The following is a 21,854-nucleotide window of genomic DNA, read 5'->3' as shown; positions in this document are numbered from 1 at the left end:
GATCAAAGACTATACTCATGAAGGAAATGTGAGATAATATAACTGCTTTTTCTCTCACCTAAATCTTGACAGGGACTGCGAACTACAGCAGTTGAAGACAAGGATTCTATTCCACAGTTTCTTCTGTTTCTGGACAAAGTCAAATAACAAAACGCTCCAAGCGAGCAGCCTCCTTTTTTGGGCACAAAACAAGGCTCTTGATGAAGATCAGACAAAGGTTTGAGGTGAAATGGAAAAGGAAGCCAAATTTGAGCTTAATAGCGTTCAGATACAGTGTCAGATTTCCCTAATCCCTGGTTGCTGAGCGATCTTGCAACAGGACTCTCTGCATAGGACATTTAGCTATATCAAGTATGTGATGGCTTCCATTAATATTTTTTGAAAAAGCTAGTTTTTTAAATATACTTTGTATTCAATTTCTCAACCACTCTAGCAAACTTTATTAACAATGAGGGATGTTAATGCCCATCGATATCCATTCAGTTTACATTCCAACAGTAGAATATGGTGTACATGGTTCAGAAAGCAATGAGAGATTAATTGGCAGAAATTTTCAAAATAAGTTGCTGCCTTTCAAATAATTTATGAGAATAAAGGCATTTTATTTCAAAATGAGTGCAACAGTATTCATGATTGTGCTGCTTGGATTGTATCGAAACCTCACCCAAGATCCGGATCATGAACTAGTTATTGTGATTTTGGTTATAGAGGCATATATGGTTCGTAAAGCTTATCCTTGTTCTTGCAAGTCCTACCATCGCTTCTTAAACCTCTGCCCCTTGGTCACTCCAGACTGGCTCATTTTATGAGATTGGGATCTTCCATTCCAATGATCGGGTTGTTGGCTCCTTAAACTTTTGGAATTGCATGTGAGGGTCCTTGATAACCTATGTGCTGATCTAATATATGATTACAGTTGCTGAAGCATTTGGTTATCAGATTTTATGGATCTTATGTAATCTTCTAGATTGTTATCTTTTGATACATATGCTGTAACAAGACATTAGCCTCAGCTTGCTTGACTAGCGTTTTTCCTGTTTGGTGTTTGCTTTTTTGGCTTCGACCTTGGTTTCGAAACCTCTTTCTGCTGTTCTTTATCCTCATAGTACTTCCTACCATGAAGTTTTCATTCTTATCTTGGATAGGCATTCATTTGAAATTCAACCAATTTGGGGGACTCTAGTAATGAAATTCCTATCCTATCCAAGGGGATTATTAAGGTTCCTGCATGAACATTCTTGGTTGCTTGTCCGTATATGCCTAGGTGTCTGATCTTCTGGCTTGAAAAGCAAGGTGTCTGTCTTGCATAGGTGTCCGATCTTCTGCCCTAGCTTTCCTGCGTGAAATTCCTAGGTAGGTATAGTTGTTTGCTAGGATGTCCATGCTGCAATGTGCCCTGAATTCTTCAGCTATTTTATGATGGCGAAACTTAACTGCTGGTTTGTGTCTGCAATCGTACAACTTTTACTACGCAGACCACACTGCGTAATAGCATCTGACCTTCAGCTACTTTTAAATGGTGAGAACCCATCTCCCAGCTGTGTCTGACCATCCTAGATTTGCCCAGGTTTGTATTGCATAGTTGCACTTCTGTTATGATTGAACATTAGTTGCATGGCTTTTCATTCGTGTATTACTTAGGATTGTACATCTCCTGTAGTTGATTGGAGGTTTGGTGTTATGGACTCAGCTAAGCTTGATCCCAAACTAAGTGGGTTCGGCATTCGGTATTATGCACTGCAGCCTAGATGGCTGAGAATTAACAAAATTCATTTTGTTGCAGATGGAAGGTGGCAAAGGTGGTAAACCAAAAGAACTCACCAGCAAAGGGCAGGCCGTCTAATATGTTAATAGTAAGATAAATCCTCCATCTCTCTTTCATTATTTCTTCCATTTTCCTTCTTATTTCTGAATCCAGTATCTCTTATTATTGTGCAGCATGTTGCGCGGCTTACTGATGTGTGATTGTAACAAGAGAATATTTATATCATTGGCGCCATTTGTATGAGTATGCCGAGGCATCGAAGGGGTCTCCATTCATGACCACCACCTAGTTTTAACACATCATCCAGCAGTGCCAATTATATTGCAGCAGTTCAATTGAGGTGTAAATGTTTGACAAACAGGACTGCTATCGTCTCATTTGTGGTCACCTGTCAAGCGTTTTTTTTTTCTTATGCTCCATGAGAGCTGGTGTATCTTTGTTCTGAGTTTTGTTTTGAACTGTTAAGACATCATTAATCACCTGTCAACGAGGCTATTCGATGGAAATTTTTATGTGGACGCTAGATCAGCCATTTCGGTTGTTTGGTGAGAAGCCCCCAGCTCTTATGCGAGCCTCTCTGTTTAAACGTCCCTTCACCTTTATGACCGTCATTTCTTGTCAGCCGATCCATCCTTCTGTTAAGAATCAGAAGTCATAACGAATTTGAAAACATGAGGGGATTGGTTTCTGTTTAGTATCCGCTGGATGTCACCTGCTTTTGGTTCTTTACATGCGCTTGCAAGTGCTTACGTATTCTTTTGGCAGCAAGGTTATGTTAAATTTTAGTTTTCTTTGGTGGCAGATGGTGGTGGTGGTGGCTACAAATGATTTTAGTTTTTCAAAAAGCTTTAGAAACATGATATTTCGGCTTTCCAAATTTTTAGAAACTAAAAAAATTTCAGAAAACTAGAAACAAGATTGCGAATTGCATTGATTTTTTTTGTTCTCAAAAATATTAAAAATTTAGAACCGGAAGCAATGTGAAACAGAGCCTAAATTTTTTGTTGGGAAAATAAATCAAATCAAAGTTACCCTTCATTTCCCTTGCCATTATGCAAGGCTACGATTTTAAGCCCTGAACAAGCTTACTTGATATTATCTACATTTAACTTGGCCCTACCCAGAATAAATATATAATAAAAATATTTTTATTAATTCAATATTATCTCTAAGAATAAATACAATTTATATTTAGTCTATTTTCTAACCTTTCCCTCGAGGTGAAGGTAATTACGTATGTCAACATGTTGGCCCACCTCGTTTAGCCAGTTTATAAATTTCATGTGCTCACACAGTGACCTGTCACCTCTCGGGACTTTTCTGGGTCCAGCCGATTTCGACTCAGACCAGGGTTCCCATAGTTGACGGTGAGTCAAGCTTGGGCTGCAAAATCTAGGCTTTCAGGACTGGCCCAGCAGAAGTTGGTGTCCAAGAGACAATGTAAGGCCTACAGCCTGACCCAAATCCGGTCGAAGCGCTAGATTTATAGTCCCACATCGACTGCCACAAAGGATTTTATTAGTTAGTCCATCAGAGCTCGTGGTCCTCGGCCACGACCTTTCTTGAACAGGATCTGTTCTATAGGCTCGTACAACCGTATCCTTGACTGCAAAGGAGACATGCAACTCAGTCTGGCGGATGATTCTTGACCTCAAGGCTAGATCGTGATTAATGGTAAGAATCCTTGGGAGTTCTTGCTGTAGAGGATCATTCTCACACGATTTCGAACGCCTGGGATCAATTCTTGTTCCCAGGTAAGCAATCTATAACTCTTATTTATGCGGTAGCATATGTGATGAAAGATTTTATGGTCCAGGTACGTACTTGGGGATCTGAAACTATCACGGTGAATCAAGAAATCATTCACCTAACTTTGCCTTCTTAGAGTCCACCCTTTTCTTTGTTGCATAAGCATATCGCATAAATTTTATTTCAGTTGATTCATAGATCCGTCCCTTGATTCCATGAATAGTTTTTAATATGCATTGAAGCCGTTTAGTTGGCGATGTTTCCTCCGTTTCTTTTGACCAGAAACGGTTGCAACTCAAAATGGTAGATTGAAGAGGACATAAAAGCCAGTATGCTTTAGATACCTATGTAGGCGATATGTAGGCGATATGAACTGGGTTTTGGTGAAATGACTAATAATCTCAAAGAAGAATCATGAGTGACTTGCAATTGCTTCCATTCTAAACCCAAACATATATCAAGTTTAGAGGGAAAAGAAAGGATGGACCATGGCCAGAGGCAACACTTAACGGCTCGATCGGTGTCGCAGAAATCAAAGATACTCGCTAAATCTTCAAGTGCCCAAGCTAGAAGCTAATGCTTTTAGATCAAAGACTATGACTCACGAAGGAAATATGAGATAATATAACTGCCTTTTCTCTCACCTAAAAACAAGATTGCGAAACGCATCAACTTTTTTTGTTTTCAAAAATATTTAAAATTTAGAACCAGAAGTAATGCGAAACATAGCCTAAACTTCTTGTTTGGAAAACAAATCAAATCATAGTTACACTTCATTCCCCTTACCATTATGCAAGACTGCGATTTTGATATTATTTTGCTTCATGCTGCAAGCCAAGAACAAGCTTACCTGAGAGTATCTACATTTAACTTGACCCTACCCCGATTAAATATGTAATAAAAATATTTATATTAATTCAATATTATCTCTAATAAATACAATTTATATTTAGTCCATTTTCCAACCTTTCTCTCGGGGTGAAGGTAATTACGTATGTCAACACGTTGGCCCACCTCGTTTAGCCGGTTTATCAAGTTTGGGCTATTCAAAAATCTTCCATGTGCTCACAGAGACAGAGAGAGGGAGGGAGAGAGAGATCACCAGTTGGGACTTTCCTGTGTGTAGCTGATTTGGGCTCAGACCAAGGTTCTTATAGTCGATGATGAGTGAAGCTTGGGGTGCAAAATCTAGGCTTTCAGGCTTGGCCCATTAGAAGTTGGTGCCTAATTTTAGGGCTGCAGCCTGGCCCAATTTCAGTCGAAGCGCTAAATTTATAGTCCCATATCGGGTACAGAAAAGAATTTTGTTAGCTAATGTAATAGAGCTCAGGGTCTGCGGTCACGACCTTACTTGAACAGGATCTGTTCTATAGGCTCGTACAACCGTATCCTTGATTGCAAAGGAGACGGGCAACTCAGTCTGGTGGATGACTCTTGACCTCAAGGCTGGAGCGTGATTAATGGTAGGAATTCTTCGGAGTTCTTGCTGCAGAGGATCGTTCTCGGATGATTTCGATCGTCTGGGATGGCCCTGAGGTTGTCTGACAGACTCCCCCTCTTTTTTTTTTTTTCTCGTAATTTTTGATCAATTCTTCTTCATGCCTTCTCCGGCGTCGGCTTCATGCCTTCTCAGGCCACCCAGGCCCCCGATCCCTCCTCCTTCTCCCCCGCCAAGGTACCCATCACCTCTCTCTCTCTCTCTCTCTCTCTTTCTCTCTGTAGAGATCGCGATCTCGATGTCTCGACCTCTGAATCCCTGTTCTCGATCGAGCTCTCAATCTCAGATTCGCGGGGCTCAGGGCGCCGTGCCGCTGACCGTGAAGCAGATCGCCGGAGCCTACTACGCCGGCGATGACAAGTCCATCCTTACCGTCAATGGCTCTGAAGTCACCAGCGTTAACAGTCCCTCCTCCTCCACCCTCCCCTCCCTTCTTCTTGGAAATCCCTGATCCCAATCCTAATTTCTTTTCTTGCTCTTGGTTTTGGTTGGGCGACTACTACAGGTCAGGCTATTGGGTCTGATCTTGAATAAGGCGGAGAGTGTCGCGGACATCTCCTTCACCCTTGATGACGGCACGGGCCGGATCGACATCAATAGATGGTGAGGAAATATTTTTTTCTAATAATTTCCATTGTTTGATCTGCTATTCATGGAATCTTCACTGCTTTGTACATCTCACTGTCCAAATGCACAGGGTCAATGAGTTCTCGGATGCAAATGAAGTGGCTGCAATCCAGTAAGCGCTATTGATTGCTTTTTCTAATTGATGGGTTCCCGATATCTACTTCTTGATCGTGTTGTGACGGATTTGCTCTGTTGGGGTTTTCGTTGGGTGATGATAAAGAAATGGGATGTATGTTAGAGTTGATGCTCATATGAAGGGGTTTCAGGGCAAAAGACATGCCTTCTCTGTGGGGTAAAAAATTTCGATTCCCCCGCCTTTAGGTTGGTTTCAAAACGTTACCTTACAGTTGATGTTTATTCGCTCTAAATTAATTGCTTTTTTTTTTTCCAGTATGATGTTCCAGTTGCACCTTTTTCCTTCACTTCACTTGGAAAATGTGCTCTTAGTGTTGTTTAAAGGTCTTGTTCCATATCAGTTTCATCAAATAGCTTTTAATTTGTTAATTTGTTGTGAAAATTTATGATGAGGACTAATGTAAAATTTATGCGTCTCTAATAGACGCATGGATTAGGCACTAGATATGTATCTAGCATCAGCAATTTAATGTGCCATGATTGCCTCTTCTTGAGTCATGACAGGTGCGGCAAACCTTTTTTTTCTCAGGAGCCTGTTTGATGTGAGTAGGGCATTGGCTGAATGCCTTGCAATTTGGTGATGACTTCAGATCTTATGTGTCTGTTCCCAACTTGATGCCGTTAGTGTCTGTTCTTCCATTACATTGTTTATAGGTACAAGTGCGGGAAAGTGCGAGGATCTTGCTTCTTAAGAAATAAGCTCGAACAGGAAATTATGAAGTTGTTAGCTGACTGAAATAACTTTCAGAACTTATCAGTTTTATGGAAGAAATTTGGGAATGTAAATTGTGCAACCGACAATGTTGAGGAAGCCTGAAGAACTCATAATGGCCATGTCAGGAACGTATTGTTAGTGGGCTTTTGACTGATCTTATGTGTCCAGCTTTAGACCTAGATGACTATTGATGATGATACGGCAGCAGCAACAAGAACAACAACGGAATGAAATTGGAGAAAATGCCTTTTGTTCATTTGCTCATGTTATGTCAAACCTTGTGTAATAAGTTGTGCGGATAACATCATCTAACAATTATTCAATATTTTATTATTTCGAGACTTCGTTTATTTCTTATATTCCATTGCTCGTTCCCTATTAGTGTTCCTTGGAAAATTATTTCTTCAAACCTGAAGATAAAATGTCTTATTCCCATCCTATGCTAAAATTTTGAATAAAACAAACTATGCAATGCAGTCATAGATTCAGCTCATAATGTTCTAGTCTGTATCTTAGAAAATTTTAAGATCAACCAGCTATTTGTTTACTGTGATATATCTGAGTGATTTATGTTGATTAATTGATGAGACTAGGGATATCCAAAGAACTATTCAAAGGAGTAATTCCCATGAATGAGGAGTGCCGCTATGCTCCATTCTTTTGTATGTCTTGAAGTTATGCTTTTACACTGCCATGAAAAAGTGACATTGGTTGATGATTGTATATGGAATGACAAAAAATACTTTTTTGTGCACATCTGATAAAAATTACATTCTTGCAAAATACATGCGATGTGACAAAATGTGAAAGCCTCTTTTCAGAGCCAGGTCAATGTTTTGGTTTTCCTCGAAGAAAATTTCTTTGGCTTCAAATGTGTATTGAACTATCTATGGGGACTAAATATCACTTAGAAAAGCATGGATTCCTATCAAACATATTATGCTGCCCCAGCAAAAGGAAAAAAAAATGGTTAAGTAGGAAGAATGTGCCCTTAAAAGTTTGAATACCTGTTTGAAATTTCAGGAGATGTTGGTTGCTTTTATGCAGCCTGAGGAAGGTTGTGTCTAGCTGTTTGCAAGAATTATTTGCAGAAGTTTTCAGAATTATAGTGTTCTTAGCTGAGCATATGAAGATGCAACTATTTTACTGGAATTAAACCTTCTTTTTTTCTTTTATTTATTTTGACTTTGCCTGGCTCTTCTTCGGAATTGTCTATGTAAACATCCCGAAATGAGAAATTTTGAATCTTGTAAGTTCTAAATGAATGTTATTTATCTGAACTTGGTAGAATTCTACCCTGCTCTAGGTCCCACAATTTTTTTAATATCCCATTAATCTGACTAGTTCGAATGGTCTTGTGATCTGTTATTTCGTCATTGTTCACTGTGACATCATAGCACACTGTGACATCATAGCACGTGTTTAATCTGGTTAAAGAAAAATGAAGGAGAACTCAGATGCTGTTATGTCACATACACATTGTCTTAGAGGTTAATATTTCCAGAAAATTTTCCTTTCATGCCTAGGACACATCAGTGACTGAACATTCACATAGGTTGGAACAGCCAGTCAATTCAGACATGGTGTTTTGTATGATGTAAACCAATTGGTTATTGTGATCTTTAAGGATCTCAATATCACATCTTCTATTTTTTGGCCCAATTTCTTTCTAAAAAATATTAAATATATCACATCTATTTGACTCAATTTCTTTCTCAAAAATACATCACATCTGTTTTTTCAGGCCTGTGACTGACTTCAATGATATTGTGCTCCACTTCATTGAGTGCATATATGTACATTTTGAGACCGAACTGAAGGCCCTTGCATGTAGAGAGGTGCTTATTGCCCTGTACATAAGAGAGAAATTGTCCCTGCATATTTATATCTGAAAAAAGGATAAAATACTAACAAGTTTGGTTTTCTTTTGTTTTTTGTTTCTTTTAAATTAAGGTACAGAAAGGTGTTCCAGCTTGGATGCAGACAAATCCAATCACTAGTACCCCTTTTTCTAATAGAGTGAAAGGATATCATGCTCCTCTTACGAATCAAGTAAAGCCACTGTGATTTGATTTTCCCCTTCTTCATAATGACTGTTTGAGCTACATTATCTAATCAAAGTAAAAGAAAGAGCTATGAATCTGGACAGTTGGCTGATAATCTGCAATTTCGGTCTTTCTCACTAGTCTTCAGCTTTTTCAAGCACGGACAGATCTGGAAATGATGCGTACAACTTGGTTTTGGGAGTTTTCCAGGAACCAGCAATCCTGTAAGTTATTTAGATCGTCTAATATATAAATACATACACATATTCGCAGATACATACAATTATATAAGGAAGCATGCGTCGGTTCATGCATGTGTTAGTTGAAGGACGTTACTTGCTACATGGATGTGTTTGTTTTTTTTAATTTTATCTTTCTTCCTCACGGTGAACCTCCGTTTGTGGTTGCCAACCCTCAGATGAGACAAGGCTCGTTATTTATGTTTTTTGAGCTCTTGGTTGACCTGCTGTCCTTTTTATCTATAAAATTTTAGCATTTCTAGAGACTTGAATTTTTTTTTTTTTTTGTTTATATGGTCAGTGCAGTCATCAAGTTTTTGTTTGTTAGTGAACCGTCTCATCCGAGATATGAAAGTATACTTTATTAACAAGAAGCAGATGCATTTATCCATATGCTTGTATCTGGTCTGTACACTTAAAAATTTAAGTCTATTTCTTGAACTCAGTTCAATTCGTTAATGTTCGTCTTCCGCTTAGGTTATGGCCTTATGGGGTTATCCTATCTGAGGGAAATTAATACACCTTTCCATCTTTTTCTTTTTTACTCTTCGTTATTTCCGTCTATTTATAACTTTTCTAGCCATCATGCGTGTATATCAGCAGAGAGCCATTTCAAAACCCATTCATTTTTTATGACAGTGTATAAATGCTTTTATATGCAAGCCTTTTGATGAGTGCCTGATTATGTCCAAATCCTAAATGTTGTTATGAGTGTTGTAGCTTGAATTATTTTTTGGCAGTGGCATAACGAATTTGAAAACAAGAGGGGATTGGTTTCTCTCTAGTATCCGCTGGATGTCACCTGGTTTTGGTTCTTTAAATGCGCTTGCAAGTGCTTACCTCGGCAGCATTGCAAAATTATTCTTATTGGCTAATGTTTCAAGTCCGGCCCTTCTCGTATTCTTTTGGCAGTCATGTTGAATTTTAGTTTTGTTTGGTGGCAGATGGTGGTGGTGGCTACAAATGATTTTAGTTTTTCAAAAAGCTTTAGAAACATGATATTTCGGCTTCCCAAATTTTTAGAAACTAAAAAAATTTCAGAAAACTAGAAACAAGATTGCGAATTGCATCGATTTTTTTGTTCTCAAAAATATTAAAAATTTAGAACCAGAAGTAACGTGAAACAGAGCCTAAATTTTTTGTTTGGAAAACAATCAAATCAAAATTACACTTCATTCTCCTTGCCATTATGCAAGACTACGATTTTAAGCCATGAACAAACTTACTTGAAAGTATCTACATTTAACTTGACCCTAGCCAAAAAAAATATGTAATAAAAATATGTGTATTAATTCAATATCATCTCTAATAATAAATACAATTTATATTTAGTCCATTTTCTAACCTTCCTCTCGGGGTGAAGGTAATTACGTATGTCAACACGTTGGCCCACCTCGTTTAACCGGTTTTCATGTGCTCACACAGTGAGTATCACCTCCTAGGACTTTCCAGGGTCCAGCCAATCTGGGCTCAGACCAGGGTTCTCATCGTTGACGGTGAGTCAAAACTTGGGTAGCAAAATCTAGGCTTTCAGGCCTGGCCCAGCAGAATTTTGTGTCCTAGAAAAAATTTAAGGGCTGCAGTTCGACCCAAACCCGATCAAAGCGCTATACTTATAGTCCCATATCGACTGTTGGAAAAGATTTTATAAGTTAATTTATTAGATCTTAGGGCTTTCGGTCCCGACCTTACTTGAACAGGATCTGTTGTATAGGCTTGCACAACCGTATCCTTGATTGCAAAAGAGACGGGCAACTCAGTTTGGTGGATGACTCCAGAACTCATTGCTAGAGTGTGATTAACGGGGAGGATCCTTTGGAGTCCCTTCGATTGAGGATCATTCTCGGGTGATTTTGATCGCCTGGAATGACTTTGAGGTTGTTTGACGGACTCCCCTCCCTATTTTTTTTTTTTTTACGCTCTAGCCTTGAACAGGATCTATTCTATAGGCTCATACAATCGTAAGCTTGCACAACCGTATCCTTGATTGCAAAGGAGACGGGCAACTCAGTTTGGTGGATGACTCTAGAACTCATGGCTAGAGCATGATTAACGGCGAAAAATCCTTTGGAGTCCTTTCTGTTGAGGATCATTCTCGGGTGATTTCGATCGCCTGGGATGACCTTGAGGTTGTCCGACAGACTCCCCTCTATGTTTTTTTTTACTCTTTGGTTTCCAGTAGAAGTTGGTGTCCTAGAAACAATTTAAGGGCCGCAGCCCGACCCAAACCCGGTCGAAGCGCTAGATTTATAGTCCCATATCGGCTGCTGAAAAAGATTTTGTTAGTTAATCTATCAGAGCTCGGGGACTTCGGCCACGACCTTACTTGAGCAGGATCTGTTCTATAGGCTCGTACAACCGTATCCTTGATTGCAAAAGAGATGGGCGACTCAATCTGGTGGATGACTCCAGACCTCATGGCTAGAGCGTGATTAATAGTGAGGATTCTTCGGAGTCCTTGCTTTAGAGGATCGTTCTCAGGCGATATCGATCGCCTGGGATGGCCTTGAGGTTGTCTGACAGAGTCCCCTCTTTTTACCTTTTTGCCCGTCACAATTTTTGATCAATTCTTGTTCTCAGGTAGCAATCAATAACTCTTATTTATGTAGTAGCATATGTGATGAAAGATTATATGGTCCAGGTACGTACTTGGGGATCTGAAACTATCACGGTGAATCAAGAAATCATTCACCTAACTTTGCCTTCTTAGAGTCCACCCTTTTCTTTGTTGCATAAGCATATCACATAAATTTTATTTCAGTTGATTCATAGATCCATCCCTTGATTTGAGCTTTGTTTTGCTCGGATTCCATGAATAGTTGTTAATATGGATTGAAGTCGTTTAGTTGGCGTGGTTTCCTCCGTTTCTTTTGACCAGCAATGGTTGCAACTCAAAATGGTAGATTGAAGAGGACATAAAAGCCAGTATGCTTTAGATACCTATGTAGGCGATATGAACTGGGTTTTGGTGAAATGACTAATAATCTCAAAGAAGAATCATGAGTGACTTGCAATTGCTTCCATTCTAAACCCAAACATATATCAAGTTTAGAGGGAAAATAAAGGATGGACCATGGCCAGAGGCAACACTTAACGGCTCGGTCGGTGTCGCAGAAATCAAAGATGCTCGCTAAATCTTCAAGTGCCCAAGCTAGAAGCTAATGCTTTTAGATCAAAGACTATGATTCATGAAGGAAATATGAGATCATATAACTGCCTTTTCTCTCACCTAAAAACAAAAACTTACGAAACACATCTACTTTTTTGTTTTCAAAAATATTTAAAATTTATAACCGGGAGTAATGCGAAACAGAGCCTAAACTTCTTGTTTGGAAAACAAATCAAATCATAGTTACACTTCATTCCCCTTACCATTATGCAAGACTGCAATTTTGATATTATTTTGCTTCATGCTGCAAGCCAAGAACAAGCTTACCTGAGAGTATCTACATTTAACTTGACCCTACCCCGATTAAATATGTAATAAAAATATTTATATTAATTCAATATTATCTCTAATAAATACAATTTATATTTATATTTAACCTGAGAGTATCTCCCCGATTAAATACAATTATCTCTAATAAATACTTGGTGGACGAGGATTGAGGATCCCCTTGGAGTGTGGGGTTTGCGGTGTGGCCGAGACGGTCGACCATGCCTTGTTTCGGTGCTCAAGGGCGAGGGACACTTGGCGTCTGGCAGGGGTCCCGCAGCCGGTATGGATCTGTAGGGACCAGTTCTTACAGGCCATGCGCCAGGGCTCGGAGTCCCCGGCGCTTCGTCAGGAGGTGACTCGAGTGAGCTGTACTGCCTACCAGATCTGGTTGGCCAGGAACGCTCGTATATTCGGTGAACGATGTATGTCGCCGAGATTTGTGGTCGAGAGTGCCCGTAGTCAGGCGGCAGAGATGTGTCACACCTCCACCACCGGAGGGACCTTGACAGCTCGGGACATCTGGGGCCCCCACCCTACTTCGGCAGTATCCCACACGGTGTTTTTCACCTGGGAGCCCCCACCCCCGAGTTTCCTCAAGGTCAACTTTGATGGGTCAGTCCTGGATGGTGGCACGAGGGGAGGTGCGGGTTTCGTCATTCGGGACCCTTTCGCTAGGGTTGTAGCCGTTGGTGGCAGTCACTTATTTGATACCTCGGTTCCGAGCGCGGAGCTGAGCGCTGCTTGGGCAGGCCTTCGACATGCCCGGTGCGTGTTACAGGCTAGGTCTATCACCCTAGAGGGTGATTCAGCCACCGTTATCAGTTGGATCCGAGAGGGTCCTAGGGGTGACGGCAGTGACCACCCATTGCTTCGTGATATATGGACTATGGCGAGGGATGGATGGGCCTTTCAGGCCAAGCATATCTACCGTGAAGCCAATGGGGCTGCGGATTGGGTGGCTGCATTTGTAGCTCGCCATTCCGGAGACACTTTGTGGACTGGAGATGGGGAGTTGCCTTTGGCACTCCGAGGTATCCTATTTTTTGACTTTATTGGGTGTATCCGTACCCGACAGGTATGATTCATCCGTATTAGCAAAAAAAAAAAAAAAAAAAAAAAAAAAAAAAAAAAAGAAGAAGAAGAAGCAGCAGCAGCAGCAGCCGCCGCCGCCGCCGCCGCCGCCGCCGCCATATTCCTAAATGGCAGCGGCGTACTGTCGAGGAGAGGTAAAATGGAAAGGGACGGTGTACTTGGGTAAGTAAAACAAAAAAAAAAAAAAAAAAGAGAGAGAGAGATATTCGCTGGTCAGCTACATTGTCCTTGGTTGATGTGGGGACTTCTGTACGTTCTATAACGTTGTAAGTTATCTTTTGCTTAGAAATGCGTGCCTGGAATTAATAATTGATAGAGAGCTTTCCAGCTCTCTCTGGGACGATGGTCCACTTGATGCCATCTACTAATTCTCCGGCTCCTGATGGGAGAGGGTTGTATCTTTAGCGCGACTCCACCATTGGATCACCCATCGCACAGATCTCAAATCTCCAGTGGGTGATCCAACAGTGCACTCGCACGAAAGAAGGGGAATCCTTCACTCGCGCTAAAGATACAACCCGGCTCTTGGTGGCTGGCGCGCTCGCCCCCGCGAAAGTGCTTGCTTTTGGAAAAGAAAGGTGTCGACTTTATTAATCTCTTCATCTTAAAAATTAGTAAACTGAAGAAATAATTTGATAAATTGTTAAATGAAAATATTAAATCAAAACTGAAAAATGATGTTTAGATGACACGAATTTCCTTTTTCAATTAATTTTGAATATTTTTCTTCCCCTAAAATTCTATTACCTTTAGGTTAAGTTTGAATGCTGGTTGACTGTACAGTAATTGGTTGGAATGGGTAATCAAATACAGAATAAATAGTGAAATAGAAAAAGGGAAATGAATAATTCATCAACACTGTCATGGAAGAAACTTGTTCGGAGTTCCTTCTCAATCTTCTCAAAATTAAAATTATCTGGGTTAAATAGGTCCAACCCACATTGACCCAAATGAAATTATTCCCTAAGAAGTAAATGCGGTTGGTAAAATTATTCCGAGGGCAAGCGTCCATCCAAACTCACGGATGCCTCATCTGCTTGTCTTCAGTTAAGGTCAGATATTTCTCTTCCACAGCCAATCACACGGTGCCAACGCCATTTCACAGGGTTGTTTCTAAGGGAGAAGTGTTTTAAATGCCCTCTCTGCACCTATGTTCCTTGCCACGGTCGATTTCGCAGCCACACACCCAAAGGCCTTCGAATCTCAACAACCACCAACAACCTTTCAGAGGAAACACAGGCAGGAATAACTCTAAAAGCTAACCACCTTCTCCCAACCCCCGTCATATCTCCAGCGATTTCTAAGACCTGTCTGGCTGTCTCAACTGCTCCCTTTGGTCATTCATATAAATCACTCACATAAATCAATAGCGTATCCTTGCTTCACCCAAAGCTAGAGACCAAGTCTACTTCTCCCAAACCACTTACAGCTTAAACTCTTGGGACAAGTTGTGATTTTAATATAGTATCGGAGCAGAGATTTTAAGAGAGAACGAAAAGTCCAACCTACATGTAAGAAGAAGTGTAAAAAAATATAAAATATATAAATAAATAAATTTGCCTCATTCTATTAGCTTAAGCTTTTGGAACAAGTGGTGATTTTAACACGTGATACGCTTGTACTTGAGAGTACCCTCCTGTTAAACAGCCCACCACCACAACCACATACCCAAAGAAAGAGTACTATGAGATAGAAGGGCCCCTTGACTTTAAATCAGGTATACATATAGGCAGTGTAGTCTCATTTTGCTAGAACTGACTAGTAATATACATTCTCTCCCCACTCAAAAGGAGTTGGAATATTAAGATAGATTATCCCAAGATTGATTACTGTTGGGAGCTTCTTGTTGATGAAGATGATGAGGGGGTATCGCATTCATCGTCGAGATCATCGAAGCCCCAGAACTCGTTTTCCTCCTCTTCCTCTTCAGGCATCTTCCATCGATCTTGCAGCATCTCCTCCCCATCCTCCAATAGCTCCAATACCTGTCGTCATCCATTTCGTTCTATTAGCAATATTTGCGTTTTCTAATGCTATGGGATGATTAAACTATCAGTAGACTAGGACCTCTCTCTTAGATGCATGTACTGGGGCGTGGCATGTTCTGAATCTGTCTTAACTATGATTTCCAAACTGTCAAGCAAAGGTATTGCAACCATGTGCATCCCGTGAGTCACGAGAGTACAAATAATGGGGGAAAAAAACAAGGGCAAGAACTGTCCATGATATCCAAGTTTCCTACACTTCAAACTACACTTTCTCTACACTTCGAACAATCAGAAAGCTATACCAGATTCATGAATATAAGCACAACACACGACAGATTTTTCAGGGACTCCACAAGTTGCATGAAAACATCACACATATAAAGGTGAAGGCAAAGGCATGCCACCAGGACCCTTGTTTGATGACAGCAACTCTTCCTTTTCTTTTTGTGGTTACATGGAATCAATCTAGGTAAACTAATATATGGCATATGGAATTATGGATGCTGACTGACGCTTGTGACTGCTATATATTTGATATTTGGAAGAACATATTACTCAGATATTGCAAGTTACCTTGGAACATGGTTTATAATTACCAAAACTCTTTTTGGTTAAATAAACATATCCCTTTCACGGTGCGCTTTTGTCAATTGTCATACTCTGGTAATTTTACATTCGGCAGAAGAAATCAAGATGATGTTTAGGAGCTAATCAAGGGAAAAAGAAAGATCGAGAATTGTGCATGAGAAAGCTGCATGTGACCAAACACTTTCACCAAAATGATTCATGTCTTGGAAGCAACCTCTGTTTTCAAGCTGGCATGATTATTAAAATGCAATTTCAGAGTAGAGTCTGGAATTAGCTACCCACTCAGGACAAATGAAGGCTTTGCAACAGCTAAAAGCAAACATCTTTTGATGATAAAACGAGCACGTTATAAATTCCTTTTGATGGTTGCGCACACAAAAATCGCAGGCCTTTATGTTTCCTGTCAATGCTTATATCACAAGAGAGCTTTTTTCTTTTCTTTTCTTTCGTCAATGCTTATATTACAAGAGAACTTTCACAACTTCTAAGCATCATATTACCTTTTGCTATATATTCCTTTTTATAAATATTTCACATGTTTATACTAATAGATTATGAGACCCCTTTAACCATGCAGTGCACCTTCATCAATATCAAAAGATATTTGCATCGAGCTGTTAACAAAGATCAGGCAACGTACTAGAAACAAAATTTAGTACCTCGGTCATGGATGGACGCCATGCTGCAGTTGCCCTGATGCAGAGAGAGGCTATGAAGGTAAGCCTCTTCAACTGTCCCATGTCGTAGTCCTGCTCAAGCCGTGTATCCACCAGTTTCTGTATCGCCCCATCGCTTAAATAAGGTTTTGCCTGCCATAAAATTTCTAATTTAGCAGTACAAATGTAATGAGGACTGTATTGTAATTTAAAAGAGAGGATCCATGCGGATACAAGTTTAATCCAAGTTTAGATGGCATCTACCCAGCTAAGCAAGCTCTTGTGAGACCCATCCACTGGTTTCCTCCCTGATATGATCTCCAAGAGGAAGACACCAAAAGCAAAGACATCAGTTTTCTCATCAACGATCCCATGCATGAAATACTCCGGTGCCAGACACCTGGAAATGTCATAAGCTCCATAAGACATTGCTTCTATAGCATTCCATGCGAATGTTCATGTCCAGACAATTTCTATAATGTGCGTAAACATTCATCGAAATCGAATTCTGAATTCATGCCGAAAACATATTATTTTTCAAAGAGGAGAGTTTTCGAAGATCACCAACCCGAATGTCCCTTCGATCGGTGCGACGGCACGGTGAGTCCACTCCGAAGGAAGCCATTTTGCGAGCCCGAAATCTGAAATCTAAGATGGCAATAGAGACTCGATTTTATGTCACCGAAGTTATTTAAGGAACCGATCAATTGACAGGGGAAGTAAGTCCTCCTGCCCGGTACCTGAGGTTCAAAATTTGTTGTCAGGAGTATATTGGAGGCCTTGATATCTCTGTGAATAATCCTTCTCCGGCATCCCTTGTGCAAGTAATGAAGCCCACGGGCGGTGCCGGCTGCAATGCCGTACCTCAGCTTCCAGGCCATCGGCGGCGATCTCTCATCTACAGCATAAACATAGAACACACTTGAATCCACCTTATACTTGGTTCTTCTCTGTTTTCTTATTATTATTATTTTGGATTAGAGTGGTTACCATGGAGATTGGAGGAGACAGAACCGCGCGAAGAGAAGTCGAAGATAAGGTGAAGATCGCGATCGATGCAGCAACCCAAGAGAGCGGAGACGTTGGGATGTCGGACATGGCCAATGGTTCCAAGCTCCTGTAGGAAATCCTTCTCCTTCTGCTCATCGGTCGAAGCTCTCGTCAGCCTCTTCACCGCGATCACCTGCCCATCCTCCAGGACTCCTCTGTACACCTCGGCGTACCCTCCTCTGCCGACCAAATTATCTGCTCGATTCCAATGCCAAAAAGAACACGAAGATTAGAAAAGTTGGCAGCTGTGTCCTTCTCATTCGGACAGGACGGGCCGTAATTAATCAGAGCTAGACCTTGGTGAAAACCATCTGTTGCTTTGTGGATTTCTTCATAGGAAAAGCATCTCCAGCTGGGCTTCTGAGTCGGCTTCTTGTCCGCCCATGGCTCCATGGATTTGCTGTCATCTTGACCAGCGGAGGTACTCACCTCCGGACTTCCTCCTACTCCTCTTCTCCTCCCAATGGAGACAGAGAGAAGGCGCCTGAAACTTCTTCTACTAAGAAACAGCTGCCGCTGCCGCATTCTAGCAGGGGTAGCTAAGAGAGAGAAGGAGAGAGAGCTTACTATCTGTTGTCTGATGCTATGTTTGAAACGTACTTCGGAAACCGAAGGGGGAAGAATGGAAGGAAAACAGGAGGAGGAGGAGGAGAGAAGCCGAACCAAGGGGAAGCAAATGGGCAATTACAGGAGGAGGACAGGTGGAAGGGAGTTTTAAATATATTGAAAGCTGGAAACGGTCGGTAAAAGGCTGCATGATGCCGATCAGAGAGAATGCTTGGTAAGCGATTACCATGAGGCATTAATCATGGGCGAACGAACATTTTATTAGTGGAAACAAGGATGGGAGTCCCTTTCTTCGCCACCGATGCAAGCCTTTTCTTGGGCCTTTTTGTATGTGATTGCTTGTGGAGTTTGTTTTTCTAACAAATTGTTTATTTGGACAAAAATTAGGTCGCAGAATCAATTGATAGCCTGATGCAATGTCTGCCCTTCATCATATATATTAAAATACATTAGATATGCTGCACTCGGCCATCAAAAATAGTCTGATGAAAGAATATTTAACCTAATTTGTAACAATTCAGAATCACGATCGCCCTGTGGTAAGCCTTAATAGATCCGTATTGCAGTGTCTCCTAGTTCACATAAGTTATGAGCCAGGTCTACTTTGATATCATTTATAACAACTCAGAATTTTACCAAAAAAACTAGTCGGAAGGTGTTATTTGAATTTCTTATTCCTGTACTGCTGTACAAGTACCCAAGATCTTTTTGACAAATAATCGATATAAAACTAAACACACACCCATACGGATCCTCACATAACCCAGTTCTCTATCATCAATAAGCATTAGGGAGTGGTAGGACCGTCGCGCTGAGGGGGGGGGCACCAACCAGGCCTTATCTCATCTATGGTGCTCATGTCCCCGACTTGGCCCGTTTCGGGTGCGGCTCGTGCTTGGATTGGTGGCTTCATGTTGATGTTGGGGCACTGATGGGAGGTAACCATGAATGGTTTTGGATCAAATGTTTGGTGCCTCTGGTATCATATTTAGTGGAGGGGCCATAACTCGGTTGTCTTTGGGGTAGGCAACGAATTAGAGGTCTAAATGGGTCACGTCATGCCAATTATTCGATGGATGCACAAGTATTCCACCTTTCCAATAATAGTCAATAATGAGGAGGTATTTGTATTATTTACTGGTATATGCATCTATTAGTTGTGCTGGAGTAATACTAGGAATGTCATGAGATAACGGAAAACATAAGAGTTGGCTTCGCTATTAAAAAAAAATATATAAAAAAAAGACAATCAAGCTATAAAATCGATCATATTTTATTTGCGATAGTTAGACGAGGGCAAAAAAATTAGTTGAAGAATGTTTCTATGACACTAGGGTCAAAGAAGTATCCCATCTAATAATGCAAGTTGAGGCTAACTAGCCACTTCTGATGGCTTTGCCTTCCTCTTCATTAAAAAAAAAAATTGTTAACTACCCACCAAGAGTATAGGTTTTGATTAACGGTCGATACCATCCAAACAATCTTTAGACGCATCCCAGAATAACACGGAATGCATGCTCCAAATTCCAGCCTAGTATAAATTTCGCACCATTGGATTTAGTTTGGATTTCCGGACATACAACGGGCCTGCGCTGCCGTGTGTCATCTCTCTCTCTCTCTCTCACACTTTGGTCACTGTACGATTTTGTCATACCCTTTACAAGAAGCCGGCCGGGTCTCGGATCCGCACGCCTCCGCTGTCGTTTACGCACCGCTGTCCACTCACGGGTTCGGTTCCCACAAATCAAATCAACCGTTTTGACTCGACATTGGGCTGGGGCCGTTTCCACTGCACGCTTCGATCACTCACCATCTATACGTGAGACCCTCCTGATGGACGGCGGTGGTGAATTATCGGGAAAAACAGGGGGGGAGTAAGATGTCCCAACAAATTCCCAATTCCCAATTCCCAATTCCCAGTGTGTGCATTTGTATGGCTTCGTTCTTTCTGAAGGGGAGAGTGAGAGAAGACGATACCGATCGAAAACCTCTTACGTCTGGGGCAAGATATCTATCTGGAATTCAATTCAACCGATCCGTTTTTTTTTATTTTTTTGTTTACTAATCGAATAGCAAGAAACAAACTGAGATTGCATGCGATTCCCTTAAACCAAGAGGAAGAGGAAATGGATGGTCACCTTGGGAACCGAAGAGGAGAGATTAGCTCGAAACCTCTGATATCTTGAACGATCGTTTGGCGGATCTCTGCGTCTCCCGATACGCCGTCTCTGAGCTGTCCTTCTCCCCTGTTGTGGGATTTAAGAAGAGATGAGGGAGGGGGCAGAGTTGGCGACATTTGATGAAGATAATTTAAGAAACGGAGATGGAGCTCGTGATGTCGCCACGCCTGGAGTGAAGGGATTTTTACTGAGGGGAAGGGGGCTCCTGTTAGAGTTGCACGACACCGCTAAGTCCTCGGTACGAATGTTTGATTTGCCTTTTGTGGCCGTTCGATGCTGTCAATCTTTTTGTCGCCTTAGAATTCAAAAAGAGAAGACCAAAAAAAACAGTAGTAAATTACGGGGAGAGAGAGAGAGAGAGAGAGAGAGAGTAAAAGGAGGGAAAAGGAAGGCGGGAATTTTAATAGCTCGGGTCGGCTGTCCGAGATACGAACATGGCTGGTTGCATGCAAAAAAGTAATTTAAAACTAGGATCATTCGGAGGAGATGATAATCATCAGTGTGGTCATAACTACACGACTTGAACGGTCCAGATTTTGTTTGCTTTATTAGCATGCCGCATTAGATTAGGCTTGAGTTTGATCCTAACATCCGTGCGTGTTTGTTGCCTCTTTTCCTGAAGTTAATCCTGTTCAATATTCATATATACATAAGCACTTTTTGTTTGAAAAATTGAAAGAAAATACATTGGACACGTCAAATTTCTACGAGAAATATTTAGATTTCAAAATTTTGCAAAAAAATATGATTGACACTACCATCTTAATTTTTTGCCATAATATGATCCAACCATTATTTACGCTCCCACATTGTTCATGAACCTGTGCGAAAGACTAAAATACCTTTATCAAGAATGGTTTGAGATACCCGCTAGTTATTTGCCATTCTACGAGAGGGGTCCATTGGTTTCCGAGTCTTTACCGCATCTTGTGACCCTATACTCTCTCAAAGAAATTAGCTGACACCAAAAATATTGATCGAAAAAATATTGAACATCTCAACTTTAGACCGAACTAATCTTTTTGATCTTGAATATAAATCAAGGTGAGTGATTTCGGCCCTAGATAAGAAGCTAGCCAACCGAGGAGCCAATTGACATATACCGACAAAAACGTGAAATGATGCCTATATTGTAAATGTACAACTAACTATTGCCTGGCAACTGATACACGTCACATCAACCAAGATAAATAACAAAATAGATTACTCTATATAAAGGGATAGTTCGGAAGATCTCGAATATACGAAATCATTCACAAAATACTCAACTCCACTGAAATCTCTTCATTTTCTTTTATAGGTGGACTTTGTTCAATGTACGGCCGACCATTATCTTACAATTAAAGTATGTTGCGCCAAATCAGATTATTAATTAGTATTCTATCCTATATAAATTTTTTTTTTTCACACTGTTGCTCTATTATTCCGACTTAAGTGTAAGAGAGTTCCCGCCAGAAATTTTTGGCAAGCGAATTTTTTGCAAATTAGCTTTGAAAGCGACAACTGCCTAGTGCCTACATT

The 21,854-nt window shown here is 40.8% G+C and overlaps 3 protein-coding genes, 4 non-coding genes and 1 pseudogene across 42 annotated transcripts in view; 7 read left to right on the top strand and 1 right to left on the bottom strand.

Moving 5' to 3' along the window:
• The window catches only part of LOC103698986 (replication protein A 32 kDa subunit B-like), a 32,969-nt gene extending 30,698 nt beyond the window's left edge, over positions 1-2,271 (top strand). For 29 of the 30 annotated variants that reach the window (XR_016397867.1, XR_016397869.1, XR_016397868.1 and 26 more), the window contains 3 exons: positions 73-351; positions 1,784-1,853; positions 1,939-2,271. The gene's annotated coding sequence lies outside the window, so the exon portion shown is untranslated. Of the gene's footprint in view, positions 1-72; positions 352-1,783; positions 1,854-1,918 lie in introns of all 30 variants that reach the window. The other variant, XM_089926293.1, reaches the window with a different exon arrangement.
• Positions 2,272-3,317: 1,046 nt separating this feature from the next.
• On the top strand, positions 3,318-3,522 carry LOC113461382 (small nucleolar RNA U3). The gene has a single exon (XR_003383623.3). It is a non-coding gene; the product is annotated as a small nucleolar RNA U3 (small nucleolar RNA).
• A 1,313-nt stretch (positions 3,523-4,835) lies between these two features.
• On the top strand, positions 4,836-16,586 carry LOC103697733 (replication protein A 32 kDa subunit B-like). 5 transcript variants are annotated; one of them, XM_089926318.1, is made up of 8 exons: positions 4,836-5,189; positions 5,299-5,615; positions 5,710-5,751; positions 5,860-5,931; positions 8,234-8,327; positions 8,449-8,541; positions 8,676-8,758; positions 16,458-16,586. In XM_089926318.1, the coding sequence occupies exons 4-8, from the start codon at positions 5,867-5,869 to the stop codon at positions 16,534-16,536; spliced, it is 414 nt and encodes a 137-aa protein (XP_089782444.1). In that variant the 5' UTR covers positions 4,836-5,189; positions 5,299-5,615; positions 5,710-5,751; positions 5,860-5,866; the 3' UTR covers positions 16,537-16,586. The 5 variants fall into 5 exon arrangements, with proteins under 5 accessions (XP_089782444.1, XP_089782443.1, XP_089782447.1 ...); XM_089926317.1 differs by having other exon boundaries at positions 8,443-8,541; XM_089926321.1 differs by lacking the exon at positions 16,458-16,586 and adding an exon at positions 11,122-11,158 and having other exon boundaries at positions 8,443-8,541.
• LOC113461381 (small nucleolar RNA U3) lies at positions 4,856-5,065 on the top strand. Its single transcript, XR_003383622.2, has one exon. It is a non-coding gene; the product is annotated as a small nucleolar RNA U3 (small nucleolar RNA).
• On the top strand, positions 10,456-10,665 carry LOC113461766 (small nucleolar RNA U3). Its single transcript, XR_003384044.3, has one exon. It is a non-coding gene; the product is annotated as a small nucleolar RNA U3 (small nucleolar RNA).
• On the top strand, positions 10,690-10,917 carry LOC148700755 (small nucleolar RNA U3; annotated as a pseudogene).
• LOC113461765 (small nucleolar RNA U3) lies at positions 11,090-11,299 on the top strand. The gene has a single exon (XR_003384043.2). It is a non-coding gene; the product is annotated as a small nucleolar RNA U3 (small nucleolar RNA).
• LOC103697732 (putative receptor-like serine/threonine-protein kinase At5g57670) lies at positions 14,851-20,630 on the bottom strand. Of its 3 annotated transcripts, none has more exons than XM_039127875.3 (8): positions 20,292-20,630; positions 17,883-18,125; positions 17,527-17,781; positions 17,277-17,434; positions 17,105-17,184; positions 16,801-16,936; positions 16,540-16,689; positions 14,851-15,289 (listed from the first exon to the last, which is right to left on the bottom strand). In XM_039127875.3, exons 2-8 carry the CDS (start codon positions 18,109-18,111, stop codon positions 15,131-15,133), a joined length of 1,167 nt encoding a protein of 388 aa, XP_038983803.1. In that variant the 5' UTR covers positions 18,112-18,125; positions 20,292-20,630; the 3' UTR covers positions 14,851-15,130. The 3 variants fall into 3 exon arrangements, with proteins under 3 accessions (XP_038983803.1, XP_088563852.1, XP_088563851.1); XM_088707726.2 differs by having other exon boundaries at positions 17,883-18,573; positions 20,292-20,629; XM_088707725.2 differs by having other exon boundaries at positions 17,883-20,629.
• Between the last annotated feature and the right edge of the window lie 1,224 nt (positions 20,631-21,854).

This window comes from Phoenix dactylifera, chromosome 11 (genome assembly GCF_051530095.1).
Source record: "Phoenix dactylifera cultivar Ajwa chromosome 11, Ajwa_hap1_PhDact_Kaust_v1.1, whole genome shotgun sequence".
In the NCBI taxonomy this organism is placed as follows: Eukaryota; Viridiplantae; Streptophyta; class Magnoliopsida; order Arecales; family Arecaceae; genus Phoenix; species Phoenix dactylifera.
This window is presented reverse-complemented; position numbering and strand designations above follow the sequence as displayed.

What these genes read in the sequence shown, in the direction of transcription:
- LOC103697733 (XM_089926317.1), top strand. Translation starts at nt 5,867, where the DNA reads ATGTATGTTAGAGTTGATGCTCATATGAAGGGGTTTCAGGGCAAAAGA. An exon ending in AGGCCCTTGCATGTAGAGAG is followed by an intron (nt 8,328 to 8,442) that starts GTGCTTATTGCC and finishes TTTTAAATTAAG; the next exon opens with GTACAGAAAGGTGTTCCAGC. An exon ending in TTCCAGGAACCAGCAATCCT is followed by an intron (nt 8,759 to 16,457) that starts GTAAGTTATTTA and finishes TTAACCATGCAG; the next exon opens with TGCACCTTCATCAATATCAA.
- LOC103697732 (XM_039127875.3), bottom strand. Translation starts at nt 18,111, where the DNA reads ATGCGGCAGCGGCAGCTGTTTCTTAGTAGAAGAAGTTTCAGGCGCCTT. An exon ending in TGTCTCCTCCAATCTCCATG is followed by an intron (nt 17,435 to 17,526) that starts GTAACCACTCTA and finishes TTTATGCTGTAG; the next exon opens with ATGAGAGATCGCCGCCGATG. An exon ending in CAACAAATTTTGAACCTCAG is followed by an intron (nt 17,185 to 17,276) that starts GTACCGGGCAGG and finishes TTGCCATCTTAG; the next exon opens with ATTTCAGATTTCGGGCTCGC.